This window comes from Hibiscus syriacus, unplaced genomic scaffold, assembly GCF_006381635.1.
Source record: "Hibiscus syriacus cultivar Baekdansim isolate YM2019G1 unplaced genomic scaffold, ASM638163v2 tig00018834_pilon, whole genome shotgun sequence".
Lineage (NCBI taxonomy): Eukaryota > Viridiplantae > Streptophyta > Magnoliopsida > Malvales > Malvaceae > Hibiscus > Hibiscus syriacus.
The window spans coordinates 30,907-51,031 of record NW_024062450.1 but is presented as its reverse complement, the minus strand read 5'-3'; the positions used below and the strand labels follow the sequence as shown (position 1 = coordinate 51,031).

The 20,125-nt window shown below is 32.4% G+C and overlaps 4 protein-coding genes and 1 pseudogene across 4 annotated transcripts; 4 read left to right on the top strand and 1 right to left on the bottom strand.

Annotated features, from left to right (window-relative positions):
* Nucleotides 1–1,263: 1,263 nt before the first annotated feature.
* Nucleotides 1,264–4,226, top strand: LOC120209431 (transmembrane protein 120 homolog). The gene is made up of 10 exons (XM_039208444.1): nt 1,264–1,533; nt 1,611–1,687; nt 1,774–1,867; nt 2,139–2,240; nt 2,358–2,437; nt 3,112–3,202; nt 3,288–3,395; nt 3,512–3,598; nt 3,707–3,775; nt 3,877–4,226. The coding sequence occupies exons 1-10, from the start codon at nt 1,264–1,266 to the stop codon at nt 4,006–4,008; spliced, it is 1,110 nt and encodes a 369-aa protein (XP_039064375.1). The 3' UTR covers nt 4,009–4,226.
* A 3,123-nt stretch (nt 4,227–7,349) lies between these two features.
* On the top strand, nt 7,350–8,922 carry LOC120209430 (annotated as a pseudogene).
* An 833-nt stretch (nt 8,923–9,755) lies between these two features.
* On the top strand, nt 9,756–10,189 carry LOC120209423. The gene has a single exon (XM_039208440.1). It carries the CDS (start codon nt 9,764–9,766, stop codon nt 10,175–10,177), a length of 414 nt encoding a protein of 137 aa, XP_039064371.1. The 5' UTR covers nt 9,756–9,763; the 3' UTR covers nt 10,178–10,189.
* Nucleotides 10,190–14,123: 3,934 nt separating this feature from the next.
* LOC120209427 (NAC domain-containing protein 62-like) lies at nt 14,124–16,211 on the top strand. Its single transcript, XM_039208441.1, has 5 exons — nt 14,124–14,584; nt 14,696–14,950; nt 15,049–15,387; nt 15,511–15,822; nt 15,909–16,211. Exons 1-5 carry the CDS (start codon nt 14,138–14,140, stop codon nt 16,170–16,172), a joined length of 1,617 nt encoding a protein of 538 aa, XP_039064372.1. The 5' UTR covers nt 14,124–14,137; the 3' UTR covers nt 16,173–16,211.
* Nucleotides 16,212–16,410: 199 nt separating this feature from the next.
* On the bottom strand, nt 16,411–17,545 carry LOC120209422. Its single transcript, XM_039208439.1, has 3 exons — nt 17,149–17,545; nt 16,854–16,940; nt 16,411–16,744 (listed from the first exon to the last, which is right to left on the bottom strand). The coding sequence occupies exons 1-3, from the start codon at nt 17,476–17,478 to the stop codon at nt 16,631–16,633; spliced, it is 531 nt and encodes a 176-aa protein (XP_039064370.1). The 5' UTR covers nt 17,479–17,545; the 3' UTR covers nt 16,411–16,630.
* Nucleotides 17,546–20,125: the final 2,580 nt, after the last annotated feature.

Below are 20,125 nucleotides of genomic sequence, written 5' to 3'. Positions count from 1 at the left end.
TTTATTTAAACCGGTCGAAACAATGGATAACTCGGCTAAACCAAAATCTAAGAGTTAGGTTAGTAGACATCAAGGAAGGATCCGGCCCCGGGTGTCGTCGCGTGGTTAAGAGTTTAGGGTCCGGTCCGGCTACCTACCCTACCCCGTGTGGATAACAAGTTATTTAGTTGGGCATACATTTGGGGGGAAATTGCGGCTAGGTTTGTTCCTAATCAATTGGTGATTAATCTCGTACTTAGATTTAGTAATATCATATTATGATTTAATTGAAATTTGCAAGAATCAAGTGATTTCAGTAGTAAATAATTTTTTGTTATTTCTCAATGTTTCGGGTTCGAGTGCTGGGAATATCAGGGTATAAGCGTCCAATATCAAATGGTTGAGAGTTTTCTTTAAACAAATATTGTCTTATATTTATCCCAAATTAATAAAAAAGAAATAGAACACCAAAATTAAAACTATAAATTAACATATAGATTCATATTAACATTTTTATTTAATATAATTTATATAAAAGTATGTAAAACTACTTAAATTATACACTAATGTAGGTGAATCTCTTCCTGTATATATAATTTAAATTACTAATATGTTCAAAATTCATAAATATAAAAAATATAATATTCAAATTACATTTATCTCTATATATAATTATTAAATCAAATTTACTATATAAAGTAATGAGTTAACCATTTACTTTAATTTTTGAAAATTTAGTTATTATATTGTAAGAAATTGGAAAGTTATTTAATTGAATAACACTATAAAATTTTACAATTAAATCGCTAAAAAACAATAGTTTAACCATCTATGCTTAGACTTAGTAGAAATAAACAATTCAATATGTATTATAAATTACTAAAATATCAACAATAAAATCAATATGTTTACTAATAAATGATTTTTCCCCTCCATAAAGTATGAAGATAAAATTCTAATAAGTTAAAGGGACTAATTTATTAACTTTGTAAAGTAAAGTGATGAAACTCGTAATTAGACAAAAAAATTATATATGATTTTGGTATCTATATCTTTTCATTTTATTCATGCAAGTACACATTACAAAGCGAAGATGTATTTGTTCCGATCCCTTCGGCTTGCCCAGAAAGTTACGTTTCAAAATAAAAAACGAAAGCCCACCCTCTCCTTCGTTCAAATGCAACCTTTGACCTTACACGATACTATATATATATACACACATCAAAGAAAACTAAATCACCCAAAGTGTAGAGTGCTTGATTTTACTCGAAAAAAATCGATAAAATGGAGAGTGTGGATGAATTGGCGCCGGAGCCGGTGCCGGTGATAGATTGCAGAAGAAGTGGGGAGGCTGATGAAGCAAGCCAGAGAGTTACAAGAATCTGGGTCTTCGCTTTTATGGAAGATTTCGAACGAGGAGCAATCGCTCCGCCAAAATGCCATTTCCATCGAATCTTCCATTCGCCGCGTTCGTTCATTGATCAGCTCGCTTGTCTCTCAAAAGTTTATGGATCGCAATCTCGCCAGGAAGGCAGAAACTCTTTAACCTTGCATGTTTCACTTTTTTTCCATTATGTCTTTATTTAGATCAAATCTGGATTGTTTCTGAAATTTGGATCTAAAAAAGGCAGTTCGAAGAGGATTTACAGAGAGCACCTGCATTATGGCCGATGGAGACGCCGCTGCATTCTTCCTCCCAAATATCAGGGTATACTATCTGTTTGTATTTTTTAAGTGATTTAATTATCATGTAATTAGAGATGTGATTAATTAATTTGTAATTTGTGACGACAGGGAGATTTCTCAGGAGTTTCTGGGACCAATCAATGTGCGAGCATCTCGTAAAGAAGTCCAGTTGAAAGTTAAGGAGGAATATAACAGCTACAGAGTCAGCATCACTGTTCTTTTAACTCTTTTTTATTTTATTCTTTGATTTTTTATTTTTTATTTACTTTTCATATGAATATATTCTTTAATTTTACAATTGCATGATAGAAATTCATCCCAATATACATATTTGCATTTCAGTTTTCCCTGCCTATTGTATAATTCGATATTTCGATTGAATTCGTGATTTATTTATGCATTTTTCTTGGAAAGAAATTGGGAAATTTGGAAATTTTAAGTATTCATTACTAAGTACTGTCTCCCTTCAACAGGATAGGACTGCCCTTCTGTTTCTTTTTTCCGTTAACTTTGCTTGTTTTAAGATCATGGATTTGGATGGATGCTTGCCTGCATTTCCAGTTCAATTGTACGAGGTATTATTCTGGTTATTCGTTGGGGGGTTTTGTTAGGATTTTATTCGATTGTTGCCGATTTAATGATGAGCTCTTTTTCTGTGAATTAATACCGAGCGAATGATAAGTTGTTTGCAGGCATGGTTGTTGTTCCTTTACACTGGTTTGGCTATGCGAGAGAACATATTGCGAATAAATGGAAGTGATATCCGTCCATGGTAAGTGCATCCTTTTCTTTCCCAATGTTTCCTGAAAGCCAACACGTAACATGTTTACTTTGTTGTTTTTTTTCCTGAAAGCAAACATGTAACATGGTCGATTATCAGTATTATAATGTGAATAACATATTTACTCTGTTGTTTTGTTTCCTGAAAGCAAACATGTAAGGAGAGTTAGAGTTAGAGTCAGATGGGGGTCCATTATCAGTATTATAATGTGAAAATGCTGTTTCTTTAAGTTTTGTAGGGTGGAATCAATCCTCCTTGTTTCTCTGAGGACAGAGAAAGAAAATGGTGTCCGTCTATGTTAAATTCTCTTTTGGTTACCCCATCATCACAACTGAATTTGTGAACCAGTTCCAACCTATAACCATTTTCTTATGTTGTAGATGGTTTATCTGTATGTTATGCCTATGCTGATTGTAATCAAATATTGGTTTATCTGAAAACTTTCAAAGCCACATAACAAGCTGGAAACAGCTATGATCTACCTAGAACCTCTTGGAATCTCCTTTTTGATTAGTATGTTTTGATGTTTTTTGATACTCCTTATAGTTAATCATCAAGAACTTCTATTTTCTCGTTGTTGATGTTCGACTGTAGTTTGTGTGTATGAGTTGTATTTTCTTGGTTAGTCTTGCAAGTTAATTGATGACCAAATAATACTTTTGCAGGTGGATACACCATCACTATTGTGCTATTGTTATGGCCCTAATTAGTATCACTTGGGAGATTGAAGGACAGCCTAATTGTGCTCAAAAGCAGGTCACTGTTGTACCATTGTGCACTAATTAATCATTATGCCTTATTGAGTTGGTGTTCATTAACAAACTGTTAAATCCTATGCCAGAGAGGTGTAGAACTTTTCCTTCAATGGGCTATGATGCAAGGAGTTGTCATGCTTCTTCAAAATAGATATCAGCGTCAGAGGCTTTATACTCGTATTGCTCTTGGAAAGGTGTTATCTTATCCATATTTTATCTGCCAAGAGCAGTAGCTATTATGCCATCATTTGGGATCCTTCAAATCATAGAGAATCAATCCTAACTTCTATTCGAGTATTGTCGGTTACAGGCTAATAGAATGGATGTTGTCTGGGGAGAAGCATCTGGTGTAGATGGCCAACTATGGATCTTATGCCCTGTACTTTTCCTTATGCAGGTAACGCAAGCAAACTTTTGTCTAATTGCCAAGAATATGTAGATCGAACGAAGTTTTTTTACCACTTAAAGGGTCTAAAACTTTCAGTTATCGTGAATGTGACTATAGGGTTTCGAGGCATACGTTGGGCTGCTGCTTCTCAGGTCTGCATTTGCTGGGGTTGTTTCGAAATGGCAGGTAGGTGGTTTTCTCATGGTGTCTCTCTTCAACCATATATGTCGAAAAAAATCTTGTACGGTTTTTGTACAATTAGTGATAGAAAACGGAGTTTTTTGTAGGTGATTTGTTGTGGGATACTTCTGGTTGTGATGGCTGTCGGGAACTTCGTAAACACAATACAGTCGCTCGTGACGAAATCGAGGTTTAAGGCGAAGATGAAAAGAACTAAGAACAAGCAGGAGTTGGATTAGAGTATCCCTAATTGCTTGTCTTTAGATGAGGTATCGATTTTTTATAATTGATTTTTGTAGGCAGTATTACATCCATATGAAATTACTCTCTTCTTTCCCATCTTTCTTCTCTCTTAACCAAGCTGAAGAGAAATGTAAAGTTGAGTGGGGAACAAGCAATGCGTATAAATTCTTTTGACGGTTTGAACTGAAATGAAATAAATGAAATGTTTTGAATGCTTGTTTATTCTAATCTTGTGCATATTGTTCTCAAATGTAATTTTGCATGTAAAATTTGTTAGTTTTATTATCTCAGCACGAGTAATTAGAGTCGAGTAGTATTCGGTTCGGTTCGAATTTTTTTATATCGGTTTTATAAAATCGGAATTAAACTGAAAATTCTATTCAGTTTAGTTTAATTCGATTCAATTTTAGAGTTTTTAAATGTTGATTATTTTTTAACTCAACATAAACAAACTTTAAGCTTAATAATCTTTTGACTTCACTCGAGATACGGAGTAAACTAATAGATTGCAAATTTAAAAAATAGTGTCAATATTCTTCTAAAATGATGTATTAAATTTAAATTTTATATAAAATTTATAAATAAATAAAAATCCCAAAAGTCTTATACTATAGTTTATAATGTGACTCCACCGATATCATCAAGCACAAACTCTTCGATTTCTTTTCGTAGATTTATTCATGACTCTCAAGTCTCAATAGGATTATATGAGCTATCCTGTACTACGACAAGTTCTCGATATCTATTTCAAAACTAAAAACTAAAATAAAAAATATATAAATGTAAATATATTATAAATACTAGGGGTGTACTGACCGAGCTTGAACGAACAAAGTTATGTTTGTGTTTGTTTGTTTATTTTTTAAGGTGTCCGGTTCGTGTTTGCTTAAATTTTTAATATAGTGTTTGTGTTCGTTTATTTTATTTTGAAAGTGTTCGTGTTCGTTTATCTATTGTTCGTAAACATGTTCTTTTAATGCTCGTGAACGAGTTCGCTTATATGTTTACGAACGTGTTCATTTAACTTTCATGAACATGTTCTTTTATTGTCTATCGTTCCTTTATATGTTCAATTTTTAGTTTTACCCTTTCGTTTCAAACTAAATAAAAATGATAAAATTATGCAACTTGTCTTAAACTCTTTAAAATTCATAGTTTAAATTTCAACTTTTATCATTTGTTAAATTTAGTTCAAACCTTTATTAATATTTAAAATGTAAAAAAAGAAAGAAAAAGAGAATCAGATAAACAAGTTTGATCATGAACATAAATGAACGAATAGATAAACAAACTTGTTTATGAATATAAACGAACCGAACACACCTCTATTCGTGTTTGTTCGTTTATTAAATGAATGTAATTTTTTTACACATTTATTCAGAACATAAACAAACATTATACAAAACGATTTATGAACAATTAACCGAATACTATTTATGTAATTGATTAGTGAATTGGTCTAATATCTCCTCCAAGCGATTTGGTTGGTGAAGGATGCTCTTCGTTGCTATTACGGAGTCGCTTTGTTAAGTATACGGTCGTAATCCAACTACAAACCCCCCCAATTAGGAATCATAACAATCTTTATTCTCAATTATTTTTATATAATTATCATTCATTTTGGAATATATTACGTTAAATTATATGTTATAAAAATTTATTATAAGACTAACCATTTAATTTGTTTTTTTATATTCACAATATCATTTTTGAATTATTGATTTAATACTCTTTTATTTTATTAATTGATGATTATATTGATATTTATTTATTATGAGGAGTCTATAATAATAATAATAATAATAATAATAATAATAAGAGAATCCGTGCGAACGTGCGGCCACTGTCATAATTATGAAAGTATGACATGACAATTGACAAATTGATGAATAGTGCGTGCAAAATGATTTAAAATTGACCATTTCCCAACTGAATGTTTCTTGAGAAAATTTAGTGGTTCGAATTTTAATAATATAATTATAATAAATTAAATTGAAAGAATTATATAATAATAATTTTAATAATAGTGGGCCACCGTAATATTCGCGACCGTGTCAGAAGAGAACAAAGAATTCGCACGTGAATTATATGTCAATATATGATTGGTAGATATGATAGTAATATTTAGGGTAAACTATAAAAATGGTCAATTTTTTTCACAAGTTTTATTTTTATCATTAAATGTTTAAAAAATAATATTTTGGTGAACTATATTATGATTTATAATGTTTTGGTCATTGATATATAAGTTTTATTTTTATAATGTTATGATTGATATACAAGGTTATTGATATATAAGACTTAAATGATGTTAGTTTGTTGAAGTGATATGTTAGTAAAAAATTATTATTTTTAACTTGAACCCTCAAATTTAGAAAAAAATATTAATTTGATCGTAAATTTTAGATCAACTACCAACTTACTCCTCGAACTTTAAAAAAAACGAGGGTGTTTGGCAAACAATTGATAACTAGTAGTTGATTCCAGTAGTTGGTTTGACCAACTGATTTGATTAAATGTTTTTATAGAAGTGTTTGGTAAAATTTAGGTGATAGTTGATATAGGCAAAATAACAAATAAGGGTATGATACATTTAGTTGTTAAGTACATATATGTTTTATAATATTTTAGTCTTTATCGAGGTGAAATTATTCGGATAAAATATTTTTGACTAGGAATTAAAAATTCCTTAAGAAAATTAGTGAATATTTTTAAAAAAATGAATATATATTTTTAAATTTAATATTTATAAATATTAACCTTGTGAGATTTATACATACGATAAACTTTGTATAAAATATCAACACTACATTTTTTTACTTTCATGTTTTGCTATATTTTTTTAATTAAAATATATTTGAGAATCTACAACTAAAAAATAGAATAATAAAATAAAATTTCAGCTTAAATATATTGGGATGAAGACTATTTCATTATATTAGGTTTTATGGTAAGGATGTAATTATGGAAAAAAATAATGTCAAATATGTCATTTAACATCTTATTTTGCAATAAGTTCTTCTAAATCGCTGGATTTTATAGCGTTTTCATTTTTAGTTTATTTTGCACAATAAACTTCTTCAAAATGGTGTTTACCAAACACTAAAAATGGTATCAAGTTGTATTTGTGAAATTTGGACTATTCTCAGATAAAACATATACAAAATTCAGATTCATTAAAAAAAAAACCAAGTGAGTTGAAAATCCAGTCATAATATTTCACTTAATCTTCAAAATAAAATATCATTTTATAATTTGACATTAAATATCAGAATCGGTCGAAATTAACTTCATGATAAATAATTTGATTCAATCTGACGGAAAGAGGAAAACCTCAATGGCTTTTCTAGGAGGCTTCCAGTTTCTATTTTTTCTGAAATGAAATCTGCACATTTAGATCGAGTTTTTGTCAGATTATGTTCGTCCCCATGTCCACGGGGTTCACAACCGACAAATCTAAAGGTTAAAAATGGTTGGGTTATTGATGTTTGAAAGTATGTCTGCTGGTGCTGATGTTCTTGGAACATCCCATCACAATTTTTTCCTTATTATTACCAATAATAATACTCATTCCTTCTCCTCCACTCACTTTCCGCGTCGCTTCCCCCGCCGTTTTCTATCCGCCGACGACATCTTCTTAAAGAACAACCCTATCGTCGTTCCATCCCAAACTCGTCATCCTCGTTACTGTTTCTCTTGTATCGCTTCTTTCGTTGCTGTTGGCAATTGGGTTCTTATTGAAATTCCTCAAACGCCGTAAACCCACGGTGGCGAGCGGCGGGGCCGATGAAGAAAAGGGAAGAGATTTAAGCGTCGAAGAAGGTAAAGGGTGTGTTAAGAGGTTTAAATGGGACGAAATTAAAAGATTCGACCAAGTATTTCTCGCGTTTGATCGGACAAGGAGGGTTCAGCAATGTCTACTTGGCTAACTTGTCGGATTCCACCCTGGGAGCAGTCAAGATCCATGTCAGAAATGATCGGTTAAATCAAGTGTTCAAACAAGAACTGGATATTCTGACCCGAATCCGACATGACAACATCGTTAAATTCCTTGGCTACTGCGATGATCAAGGTAGTTACTTTAACTCTTCAACAATCGCTAAAGAAAGATTTACTATTTTTTTATAATATCTGTTCATTTTATTTTACAGAGGAAGGCGCGACGGTGTTAGAATACGTTCCGAATGGAAATTTACAAGAGAAACTCCATGGAAACGGAAGGGAATTGCTTCCATGGAAGACCCGTATGAGCATAGCTTTTCAACTTGCCGAAGCAATCGAGTACTTGCACGACAAATGCAGTCTCCAGATAGTTCATGGCGATATCAAAGAGTCCAACATCTTGTTAGACGAGCAGTTCAACTGCAAGCTCTGCGATTTCGGGTCGGCGAAGATGGGATTTTCGTCGACGGTGGTGCCGCAGAAGACTAATCAGATAATGGTCGGCTCGCCGGGGTACACCGATCCTCGTTATTTGTGGACCGGTATTGCTTCTAAGGAGAACGATGTTTATAGTCTGGGTGTTATTATTTTGGAGCTTGTGACTGGGATGGAAGCCTTTTGTCCCGAAAGGGGACAATTGTTGACGACGATGGTGGCACTGAACCTGAGGGAGGTTGTTGAGGGTGGTGGTGGGGCGGCGGAGATGGTGGATCCAAAGCTGGGTGGTGAGTTCGACTTGGAAGAAGCAAAAGCTATGCTCTTAATCGTTGAACTCTGTCTTCGAAAATCACCTACCGTTAGGCCTTCTGCTGCAGAAATAGTGCAGACAATGAATAATAAAATCGGTTCCGTTGGTTCACGGTTGTTGCCGCCGGCCAGAGAGTGCCATTGTTGAGTGACTAATGGGGATGGTCGTGTTTGATTCAGTTTGTTGCAATTGTTTGTACGTACATAGAAAAACCAGAGAGTTCCATGGACTGGGTGCCCCAGATTAGATGTCATATATTTGTATTGTAGATTCAACACATGAACTGTACATTGAATGTCTGTAACTGCAGTTTCCAGAAACGAAAAAATATACAAGAACAGCATTGAGTTTCAATACACCACGTTAGTGACTTTATGACATTTTTTTTGTTTGATGGTCAAAATAGAATTTATTTTATAGTTCAGTGACTACATATACAGTTTACTCTTCTTTTTACAAGTACGTCGTTTAAACGGATTCATAGGGACTAAATTTAATCAGTTTCTGTAATGGAGGGAGAAAATTGATATATTAGAGGGACTAAATGGAGTAGTCCTTACAACAGAGGGACCTGCAACAAGTTTTGTCGGGAAAAAACATTCTCCGTCATTTTCTCCATAATGGAGGTGATAAGAACACAAATGGAAGTTCGATTTCCAACCAAACATAAAAACAATCTAAATTAATTACTATTAATTTCTACCGTTAAAACAACATTTTTCAAAATGGTAGGATATATTATTGGTCAATGAATTAGTTTGACGGCAAAGATTTGATTCCCATTCCCTTTATATATATATATATATATATTTTTTTTTCCTTCCATTCACGTCCCTGTGAATCATCAAAATGTGCAAATTCGTTGCTTCGAGGCAAGGATTTAAACCTTGAGAAAAAGAGAGTATTTTCATGGAATTTCCTTTATTCTGAGAAAACAAAGGAAGCAGCATTAAACGCGAGCTTTTCCTTTTCTTTTTTTTTTTACAATTTTGCTTTAAAAAAAAGAAGGAAAGCTCGCTTTCATTTTTCCGGAATTTTTGAAAGGATTTCAAAGCAAAACGATGGTGACGCTGGTGTCGATCCAAATCCACGAATCCGCATTGTCACTGTTGTTGTTATTGCTGCTGCTCGTCATTCCTTCTTCTTCTTCTGACGTCGAATCGCAACGGAATTTCACGGCGGGCATCTTGTTGCCGTCCGATGCGGATGATGCGTGCGGTGTTTCGCCTCCCTCGCGGCGCTATTCGTGCCCGGTTAACTGCTTCAGGACGGATCCGGTTTGCGGGGACGACGGAGTTACGTATTGGTGCGGGTGTGCAGACGCGCATTGCTCGGGGGCCAAGGTTGCAAAGATGGGATTCTGTAACGTCGGAAATAACGGCGGGACCGGATCTTTCTCTGGTCAGGCTTTACTTTTGTTGCATATAGTTTGGCTCATTGTTCTAGGCTTCTCTGTTTTCTTTGGCCTAATCTGAATTATCTATCTGTATTTTTTTTAAAAAAAAATTCTAAACAATTTCCTATTTTAAATCCTCATCTTTTAAAGTCACCATTGATACAGTGAAATTTTACAAGATTTTCTTTTCTAGCTATCATTTTCAACATGTTTTTTTTAAATCATGTGTATCAGGAAGAGTTGATAATATAACTTAATATTATTAGATGGCAAACTGAGAGGACAGGTACGAATACACTTTTTTTATTTTTATATTCACCCAATACTTTTATATCCATTACTTATCCAAAGTTGATATTAGGTAAAAAATATTAAATTCATATAGGTCTACGTAGAAATATTTTTAAATTTACTATTTAACTGGATATCTACTATCTATCTCGTAATTACCTCCATTAGTCAATATCCGCCTAACACCAATCTCATAGATTCCATAAACAATAAAATATAAGACAAATAAATTCGTTAAGAAACATAATAAAATAAAATAAAGATTAATTAAGTTTATATCTTATCCTTTGATTAAATTACAAGTCATGTCATGTAAAATCTTAAGATTTATAGAATAGTCTCTGAAATTATACATTAATATATAATAATCCAAAAATTATATGATGAGTAATTAGTAAACGGACACATATAAGACTGACAGATACAAAACGGATAAAGTCTTAAATTTATTACCTACTTACTACTCCCGATGAATATGACCTTTTATATCCACATCTATTCACTACCTATTAAACTTATATCTATTCATCCTTTAATTAAAACGGGTGCCATGCTAAATCTATGAAATTATAACCGAGTCACTATTTAATACAGTACGTAGGATAAAGTACATTACTTGACGTGGACCCCATCCCATTGCCTACCCCTATCATACGAGGCAGATGGAGGTTTGGTTTCATATTATGAGGCACACACAACCCAACATGGGAGGCGCGGTGGGGCCAGTTATTACATTTTTTTTTCTCTTTTGTAAAATTTGTAGGAATAATTATTTATTGAATGTTTTGCTTGTAGATTAAGGAATGAAGCAGTCCATTGGATTAGGTTCCTTCGAAACTTCAACTTTGTCCCTGTTGGTGATAGAGACCATAGCTTCGTTGACCAAAGCGCATAGTTATAACGGGGAGTTGGATGCTCAAGTGATTGAGATAATCTGAATTGATGGACTATTTTCAATACAAAATAGAAGGAATATTTTTTTTTCAAAATTATATTCTCATATTTGGTTTATGAAAAAAATATCATAATATAATAATATTCGTAATAGTAGTATTTTTAGATTAAAATGAGATAATGATATTCCTTTTAAATTCTTAGGCAATAAACAATACACACTATTTAAAACAAAAATACCTATAAAATAATTATTTTTTCATATGAATCCTTCACAATTCTTTTTATTTTTGAATTACTCAAAATTATAAACTTAATAATAATAAAAAAAATGTTTAATTTAATGAAATATTAATAATTTTGAGTAGATAAAATGATTTTATATTTTCAATATTTAGTATATTAAACATTTTAAAATTTTATAAGGTGAAAATGTTATTAATGTAAAAATGTATTTATTTAAATTTAAATTAAATTTTGATTAATTAAAAAATAAATTGTATACATTAAAAATAATATATTTGTCCACTTGAGATCACAAAATTATTTTTCATATTATATTATATTTTATATAAATAAATATGATACTTCTGAAAATTATTTAAAATTATAAGTTTGATATACTAATTATATTAATTATATGTTAATTTTTTTTCTTTAAAATTAGATAGTATAATAATTAAAATATTTTTATGAGTTTTCACTCAAATATTTAAAATTTACTATTAAAGTTTTACTTGTTAAAATTATATATGACAAAGATAATTTAGTAAAATATGCATCAAAGTAATCTTATATTTCTCCAACAAAACACTATAATTTTACATTCCTATTAAACAAACCAAACAGGGTAATACAATATTCTCAGAGTAATGTTACATTCCGGTAATCTTACATTTCGTGAACTAAACATACTCTAAGGATAAAGTACATAAATAATCTCATGATTATAGGATATTGTTTTATTAAATCCATCGACTATTAAAAGTTATAAAATGATTATCCGACTATAGAGTGTTGCTTTGTTGAGTCCCTTAATTATTAAAAATTATAATACGATCACTCGACTATTTATGATGTTTCAAACTTGTCATTTTCCTTTAAAAAATTGACAATTGTCCGAGTTAGACGTTGACATGATGATTGAGATATAATAGTCGTTTGAGATTCTATGATCAAATTATATCATATTACAGTTAGTAGGTTAACGTTTAGCTCATAATATCGTCAATTTTTTAACGAAAAAGGACGAGTTTGGAACATGATGAATAGTCAGGTGACCATTTTGTAACGTTTAAAAGTTAAAAGACTTAACAAAGCAACACTTTATAGTCGAATAACCATTTTATAACTTTTAATAGTCGAGGTACTTAAAACAATATCTTATAGTCAATGTACTATTTTTTTACTTGACCCTAAAAATAATTAAGTAATATTATAATGCATACATTTAGAGATGGCAACGAGCCGAGTCGACCAAAAGCCCAACCCAAAAATCTACATCCTCCACCTGAACTTGACTCAACCCAAAAATTTTATATCTTCCACCCGACCTGACTTGAAAAAATATACTCTCCACCGACTCCGATCCGACTCAAATTTTTAAAGTATAAATCCGACCCAACCTGACCCGATATAAAATAAGAACTTAATTAAAAAATAATGAAAAATTTAAGAAAATTGTATTATTATCCTCGGATCGGGTCGAAAAATTTTTTCACCTTCCACCTGACCTCACCCCTTAAAAAATCCAATGTAACTATAGACACGACATTACTTGCAAAATATAGTAATCGTATAATTAAGGGGCTTATGGGTCATAGTCTGTTTTCACATCATAGTGTGAAATATGTTTTGATATTCTATATTATTGAATTTTGTTTTATCGTCAGAATGATTATTGAATTTTTATTTATAAATTATTTACGCTTTGAAATGGTTTAGGAAAATTTTAAATTTTTGCCAATTTTTATAGTAGATCGCTCTAGTGATCCTAATATGATATTTCGGATCGAATTACCTGCATTCATACGAGGGGTTACATTTAGTAAACAATTTAACCTATTTATTGTCTACCCCTAATTTTGCTCAATAATATAATGCATACAAATAATAAGGTTGTCTTAACAATGGTATTATTGTACTACTATGAATTATATAATTATTTTTTTCTCCATTTTTTTAGAGTAATGGGGTTAATCGTAAAAGCATAAATTATTTGACAACTTCTATAGCGGAATATGATCAAACGCGGACATTAACCGAAATTAAAAAGAGAGAGTAAATTATGCAGATAATTTTCTACGTTTTCAGTTTGATCGACTTTAGTTATTGATTTTAAAATTAAAAGGGAACGGTCCCTAACATTATTGACCGATTTGATTTTAATCCCTAACATTATCGATGCGTTCGATTTTAATTTCTCAATCGTTAACTCTCATTCGAATTTTAGTCTCTCAATCATATTAGAAACTTAAAGAAAAAGGACAAACAAAAGGGGTTAATGGACATTAATTGATGAGTGACTAAAATCGAATAAATCGATAATATTAGAAATCATTCCCCTTAATTTTTAAATTTGTGACCAAAGTCAAGCAAACAAAAAAAATAAAGGACTATCTACATTGTTTACCCAAACAATAAAACAAGTACTAATAATTTTCTATATATATCCATTGAAAGGCAAAAGTAAAGCAAACTATGGGCCATGGAACCTCTTCAGCAAACACTTGATCAAAATCTTTCGTATCCAAATCCTAATTCCCTCTGAATCTTCTCGTAATTCTTCACTTTTCCTACAACTTTTTGGACTTGCCGAAAGATCCCTTTTCTTTGGGTTTAGTAAAAGCTAATCATGGATGTTATTTCACTGAATTCACTGCCCATCGGAATCCGATTCAGACCAACTGACGAGGAGTTGATCGATTGTTACTTGCGGTCCAAGATAAACGGAGAAAGGGTCAATGAGGTCGGAGTGATTCGTGAAATCGATGTCTGTAAATGCGAGCCTTGGGATTTGCCTGACTTGTCTGTTATAAAGAGTCGAGACCCGGAGTGGTTCTTCTTTTGCCCGCTCGACCGGAAGTATCCAAACGGAAGCAGGCTCAACCGGGCTACCGGTGCTGGTTACTGGAAGGCTACGGGTAAGGATCGAAAGATAAAGTCCGGGTCTAGCTTGATCGGCATGAAGAAAACTCTGGTGTTTTACACCGGCCGGGCTCCCAAGGGAAAGCGCACCAATTGGATTATGCACGAGTACCGTACTACCCTCGATGAGCTCGACGGCACCAAGCCCGGACAGGTCTTTTTCTTTTGACTTAAATATTGAGGTTTCAGTTTGATTCCAGTTGAGGGTTCGATCCTTTGTTAGTTTTGCTCATATTGTTTGACTTTTTGGTGTATTGTTCTGCAGAATCCTTTTGTAATTTGTCGTCTATTCAAGAAACAAGACGAGACCATCGAAGATATTAATGGCAACTTCGTTGATCCCGGCACATCGTCTCACACCGAAGATGTGCAATCTGAGTTTGATGTGCCGCGAGACAAGCCTGCGGGGGAAGTGAAAGCCGAAAAAGTTCCCAGTAGCAGTGAAACTTGTCTTGAAGGTTTAGATAACAAAATGATGTACCATTTAGGAGGTCAACTGGTAGAAATGGCACCTGCAGAGGTGAGAAAATGAAACTCGATTTGGATTTAGATTTAGATTTCGATTCAGTTTTGGATTTTGCTGTCATAGCTTTTGCGCTTATGTTGTTTGATTTTCAGGTGGATGCAGTTGGAGAAGCTTTGAATCACTTTTATGATCCAATGATGGAGCCTCTGGATTGGCAACTCTTTTCTCCGTTGCATTTGCAGATCAAAGGAGAGGGGGCTCCTTGGATGTTAGATCATGTCGGGAACGATTTTAGTGGGGTGGAGTTTGAGTATGGCACAAATGAAAATGATGCCTATAGTTCCCACTTCAAAACCTCAGATGACTACTACAGCGGGGATTGGGGCTGTCAAAAGAATTTGATTAAAGAAAGAGAGACTCCCAACCCCCTGGCTTTTGGTATGGATGGTGGATCATATTGCGAATCCGATGCTGATGTGGTTCAAGTAACGGTGAGTAGTAGAACCACGCTCGTTACATATTGTTTTATCTCACGTTCTTACTAGTACTGTTTTTTCCATCGCGTCTAGATTCATTGAAATGTCTCATAGTATTTTTATTCTATACTCTTACAGCACGGGACTAGCAATGATGACAGAGGAGTTCCTCTAGAGGTTAAAGCAACTGCACATGATATTAAAGTTTCTTGTGATGGGGAATTCTATAATGTGCTAAATAGCAATGGCGAATCGAGCAATCACGTGAGCGCAACATGTAATATCGATACTGCACCTGTAGCTGGAATCAAGATTCGATCTCGCACCCGTCGAAGTCAACCAAAAATCGAGAACTCCATTACACAGGGGACTGCATCAAGAAGATTTAAACTTCAAGTCCATCCTCGCTTCGAAGAGAAGAAAGATGATTCGAAACCCATTGTTACAAAGGTGAGATATCTGTAAATCATGATAGTGTTAAGCCATTGCCGAATCCAGATATGTATATGAACATTAATAGGGTTGTCTTCTAGCAGGACGTAAAAGCTGTCGGCGACAATGCTGCTCGTGGCACCATCATGATGGATGAACCGGAGGAAATATCCATTTTCGATTCTAGCAGAAAGAATGTTTCAAGGTTAAAGAGCAAGATTTCAGTTTGTGAAAAGGTTCTGAATCGATGGTTAAAGAGGTTTTCGGCTCGGCGGCAGCAGAAGTCATTTAGCACTATTATGTTTCGAGTTTTTGCTGTGATGTTGGTCTTGTTTATAGTTTTGGTTAGCACATTGAATGTTTTGTAATTTGATACCATCTGTATATTAAATTCTAGTTATTAAACTATTAATCATTCCTAATGTTTGGAGTGTGTGATCGATCGATTATGGTTTAGATCGAAAGTTTATTGAAGTGATGACAACGTAAAGATGAACGTAAAGACTCGTGTTCACTCGTCTATATTGCAATCGAGATTACCTGTCAAAGTGCTCGATAAAATCCGGACATATATAACAATGGCAATACAGCTCTTTAGACCCCCAATGCTTATAGCAGTAAGCAACCGTAAAGCAAAGACAACATCTTTAACCCCCAATTCAGCAATGAAATCCCCTTCATTCAAAGTTACTTGAAAACTATTCTATACATCCTTATCTGATCCAAAAAAGAAGATAATTGTTAGCAAAATCCGGTAGAATCCGACCTATAAGCATGAGTTCGGGATTCGATTTTCCGACATGGCAGGAAAGGTACGAAGCCGAACCTATCGAGTCCTGACACGGCGTTGAGATCTCCAGTTTTTGACATGCTCCGAGGCATGGCAATGTGTCGTCCAACACTCACAAGGAGCAGCAGAATCACAAACATAACAGTAACACTGCATCAAACCGAAACAAAAATCATTAGAATGGAATCAAAATCCCAGTGATCCAAACAATAAACAAAGCTAATCCGCCAGTAACGTAAAAGATTGTTGCTTGGCATACCAGGTCACAATGTTTGTCATGAGGTGTAGTATCGAATGGAAATTGCAGACAAAGATGCCTTGAGTGTGGATAATCTCTGCAGGCCACCTAAAACAACATCAATAACAAAATTAAATTAACAAAAACTATAAGATCATTACTTATTGGTGGACAAGAAACAATACCCAGCGATCTAAATTAAACTAAATTTGAAGTTTTTGCTCCATTCCAATCAAGTTCAAAAAGTGTAAATTTCGTCAGCAAATATACTAGGGAAAAATTTGAATTTAAATAGAAAAATTGGAGAAAAAAAAACCTGGCCACGCTCGGCGACCATGGAGAGTTCATCGTCAACATCGCCGTCGTTGGCGGCGGAAAGCTTGGCAATGTCAATGGGATTGAAAGGGTTAAAATCAAGGATAAAGCAATCCTCAGTCTCCTCAGCACGCTTCATGTCGACCATCTTTTTCAAACAAAAAATGGATCTCAAAGGACTCTCACCCACTGGATCGTACTTGCTCTTCTTCTCCTTCATCTCACGCGTATGTTTCTTTAAGCTCGTATCTTTCTTCGCCGATGAAAGTACTGTCTCTACCTTCTCCGCCTTTGGTGTTTCGCCTTTGCTTGATTTTCGACGCCTTGCCATTGAATCCTTGTGTTGCTTCACTGTCCGATTAAAATCCTCTGATTTCCTTCCTGATAGATGATTTTTTTTTGGAAACAAATTTGATTTTTTTTTCTTTCTTTCTTGAAAATTGAATTTGAAAGACAACCGTTGGTTTGGCTTTCCCCCAAAATATAAAATAACCTCGGAATATAATTATGTTTTCAATCCCTCTATTTTTCAAATTTTCGAGCTTTAGTCCTATGTTTTCTAGTTCTAGAAATTTAATCTTTCACTTGTCGAATTTAATCCTATGTTTTCTGGAAATGGGCTGGTTCTGAGTCGTTCTCATCTTGCATGAAATGATGAATTTTGGCTGTTCACAATTTGCTAAACTGCTAAATCTCTTGTTGGAGTAATGATTTATGGGACTATAATATCAACAATCTGAACTTTGTAGGACTCATATTTCATCTGAATCACTGTCCATGATCCTACGCTCAAATTCCGAGTGATAGACAAGCTAATCTTCTGGGTTGCATAGCACTTTGAATTCTCTCTTTCCCCTATTGAGCTTTTGGCGTCTTTAAAGAAGTTTGATCACTTTAGAAAATAGTCCCTCCATCTTTTTAAAGTGCTTTTCTGATAATGGCTTAGTTTGTTTTGACTATGCAACTTCTTCAAACCTCTTATGTTTGCGACTCGCAGATTACGTGTAAACATATTTCGTAGACCGTTTGTTTTTCAGAAGACATAAGTTTTTCTAACGTCTTCGTGACCTCTTCTTGGTGCAGACATGATTTTATGTCTTTAAAGGTCTTCAAACCTCTTCAAGAACAATGATAAAATATGGTTATTTATTAAAATAATTTTAAATAATTTAATAAGGTTATATATTTTAAAATAATTTATTATAAAATAATTTATTTTAAAAAAATTTATTATAAAAATTTATATTAAAATAAATTATTATAAAATATGGATTGATTTATTTTAAAATAATTTATTTTAAATAATTTTGAATATGAATTGATTTATTTTAAATAATTTATTAGTATGGAATGATTTATTTTAAAATATGGATTGATTTATTATTGTAGTTGTATGAATTGATATATTTTAAATAATTTATTAGTATGGATTGATTTATTTTAAAATATGGATTGATTTATTTTAAATAATTTATTAGTATGGATTGATTTATTTTAAAATATGGATTGATTTATTTTAAATATTTGATTAGTATGGATTGATTTATTTTAAAATATGGATTGATTTATTATTGTAGTTGTATGAATTGATATATTTTAAATAATTTATTAGTATGGATTGATTTATTTTAAAATATGGATTGATTTATTTTAAATATTTTATTAGTATGGATTGATTTATTTTAAAATATGGATTGATTTATTTTAAATAATTTATTAGTATGGATTTATTTATTTTAAATAATTTATTAGTATGGATTGATTTATTTTAAAATATGGATTGATTTATTTTAAATAATTTATTAATATGAATTGATTTATTTTAAATACTTTATTAGTATGGATTGATTTATTTTAAAATATGGATTGATTTATTATTGTAGTTGTATAAATTGATTTATTTTAAATAATTTATTAGTATGTATTGATTTATTTTAAAATATGTATTAATTTATTTTTAATAATTTATTAGTATGGATTGATTTATTTTAAAATATGGATTGATTTATTTTAAATAATTTATTAGTATAGATTGATTTATTTTAAAATATGGATTGATCTATTTTAAATAATTTATTATTGTAGTTGTATGAATTATTTAAATTTCAGTATTGTAAAACTAAAATTATTTAAATCTCAATATTGCAAAACTCTTTTAAATTTAAAAAATCAGTTTATTTATATTTCAATTTATTTTAGTAGTCTACAGACGTTAAAAAACAATCAATCTTCTTCTTGTAGACTGCAGACTTTTGATCCACTTCTTCTATTGCAGATACCTGCAGATGTAATCCGCAGACTGCAGACCTTTTACTTCTACAAAATTAAACACCTGAATATATTTTGTCTGTATTACACATTCTTTTTACCGTACAAATCGATTATTAGTTGCAAAATTACTGCATCAAAACAACATATGTATCAAAATCTCGTGCCCTTGACTTTTTCAATAAAGGGTTGCCTGCAGCTTTCGTTACAAATAAAAGTATAGGTAGACATTTATAATAAAATTCACAATTAATATAAAAAATTTGAATTATAGGATGAACATTCGGGGTATGCTTTCCTTCCGCCATTGATAGCATGTGTATTTATGTTGTAACTTGTAGTACGAATCAAACGATCTCGATGATAAAAGAATTGTTGTTATTTTTTTAGGTTCTGGGTTCGAGTACTAAGAATGCTAAGGATGTGAGTGTTCAATGTTAAATATTGAAGGTAAGGATGACAAACAGACGGTGCGGGTGCGGATACCCTTTCCCCATCTCCACCTAATATTTTCGTATTACCACCTACCCACCACCCACAATGAGTAAATTTTTTAAATTCGCACCCGCCCACGCATGCACATTCTCAAATCTACACACACATACGTGGCACCTTGTGACCACTGACAAAATGACACGTGACACTTTAAAAAATATTTTTTAAAATATAAAACTCATTTCCCCTTATTTTGACAAAACATATACACCGGT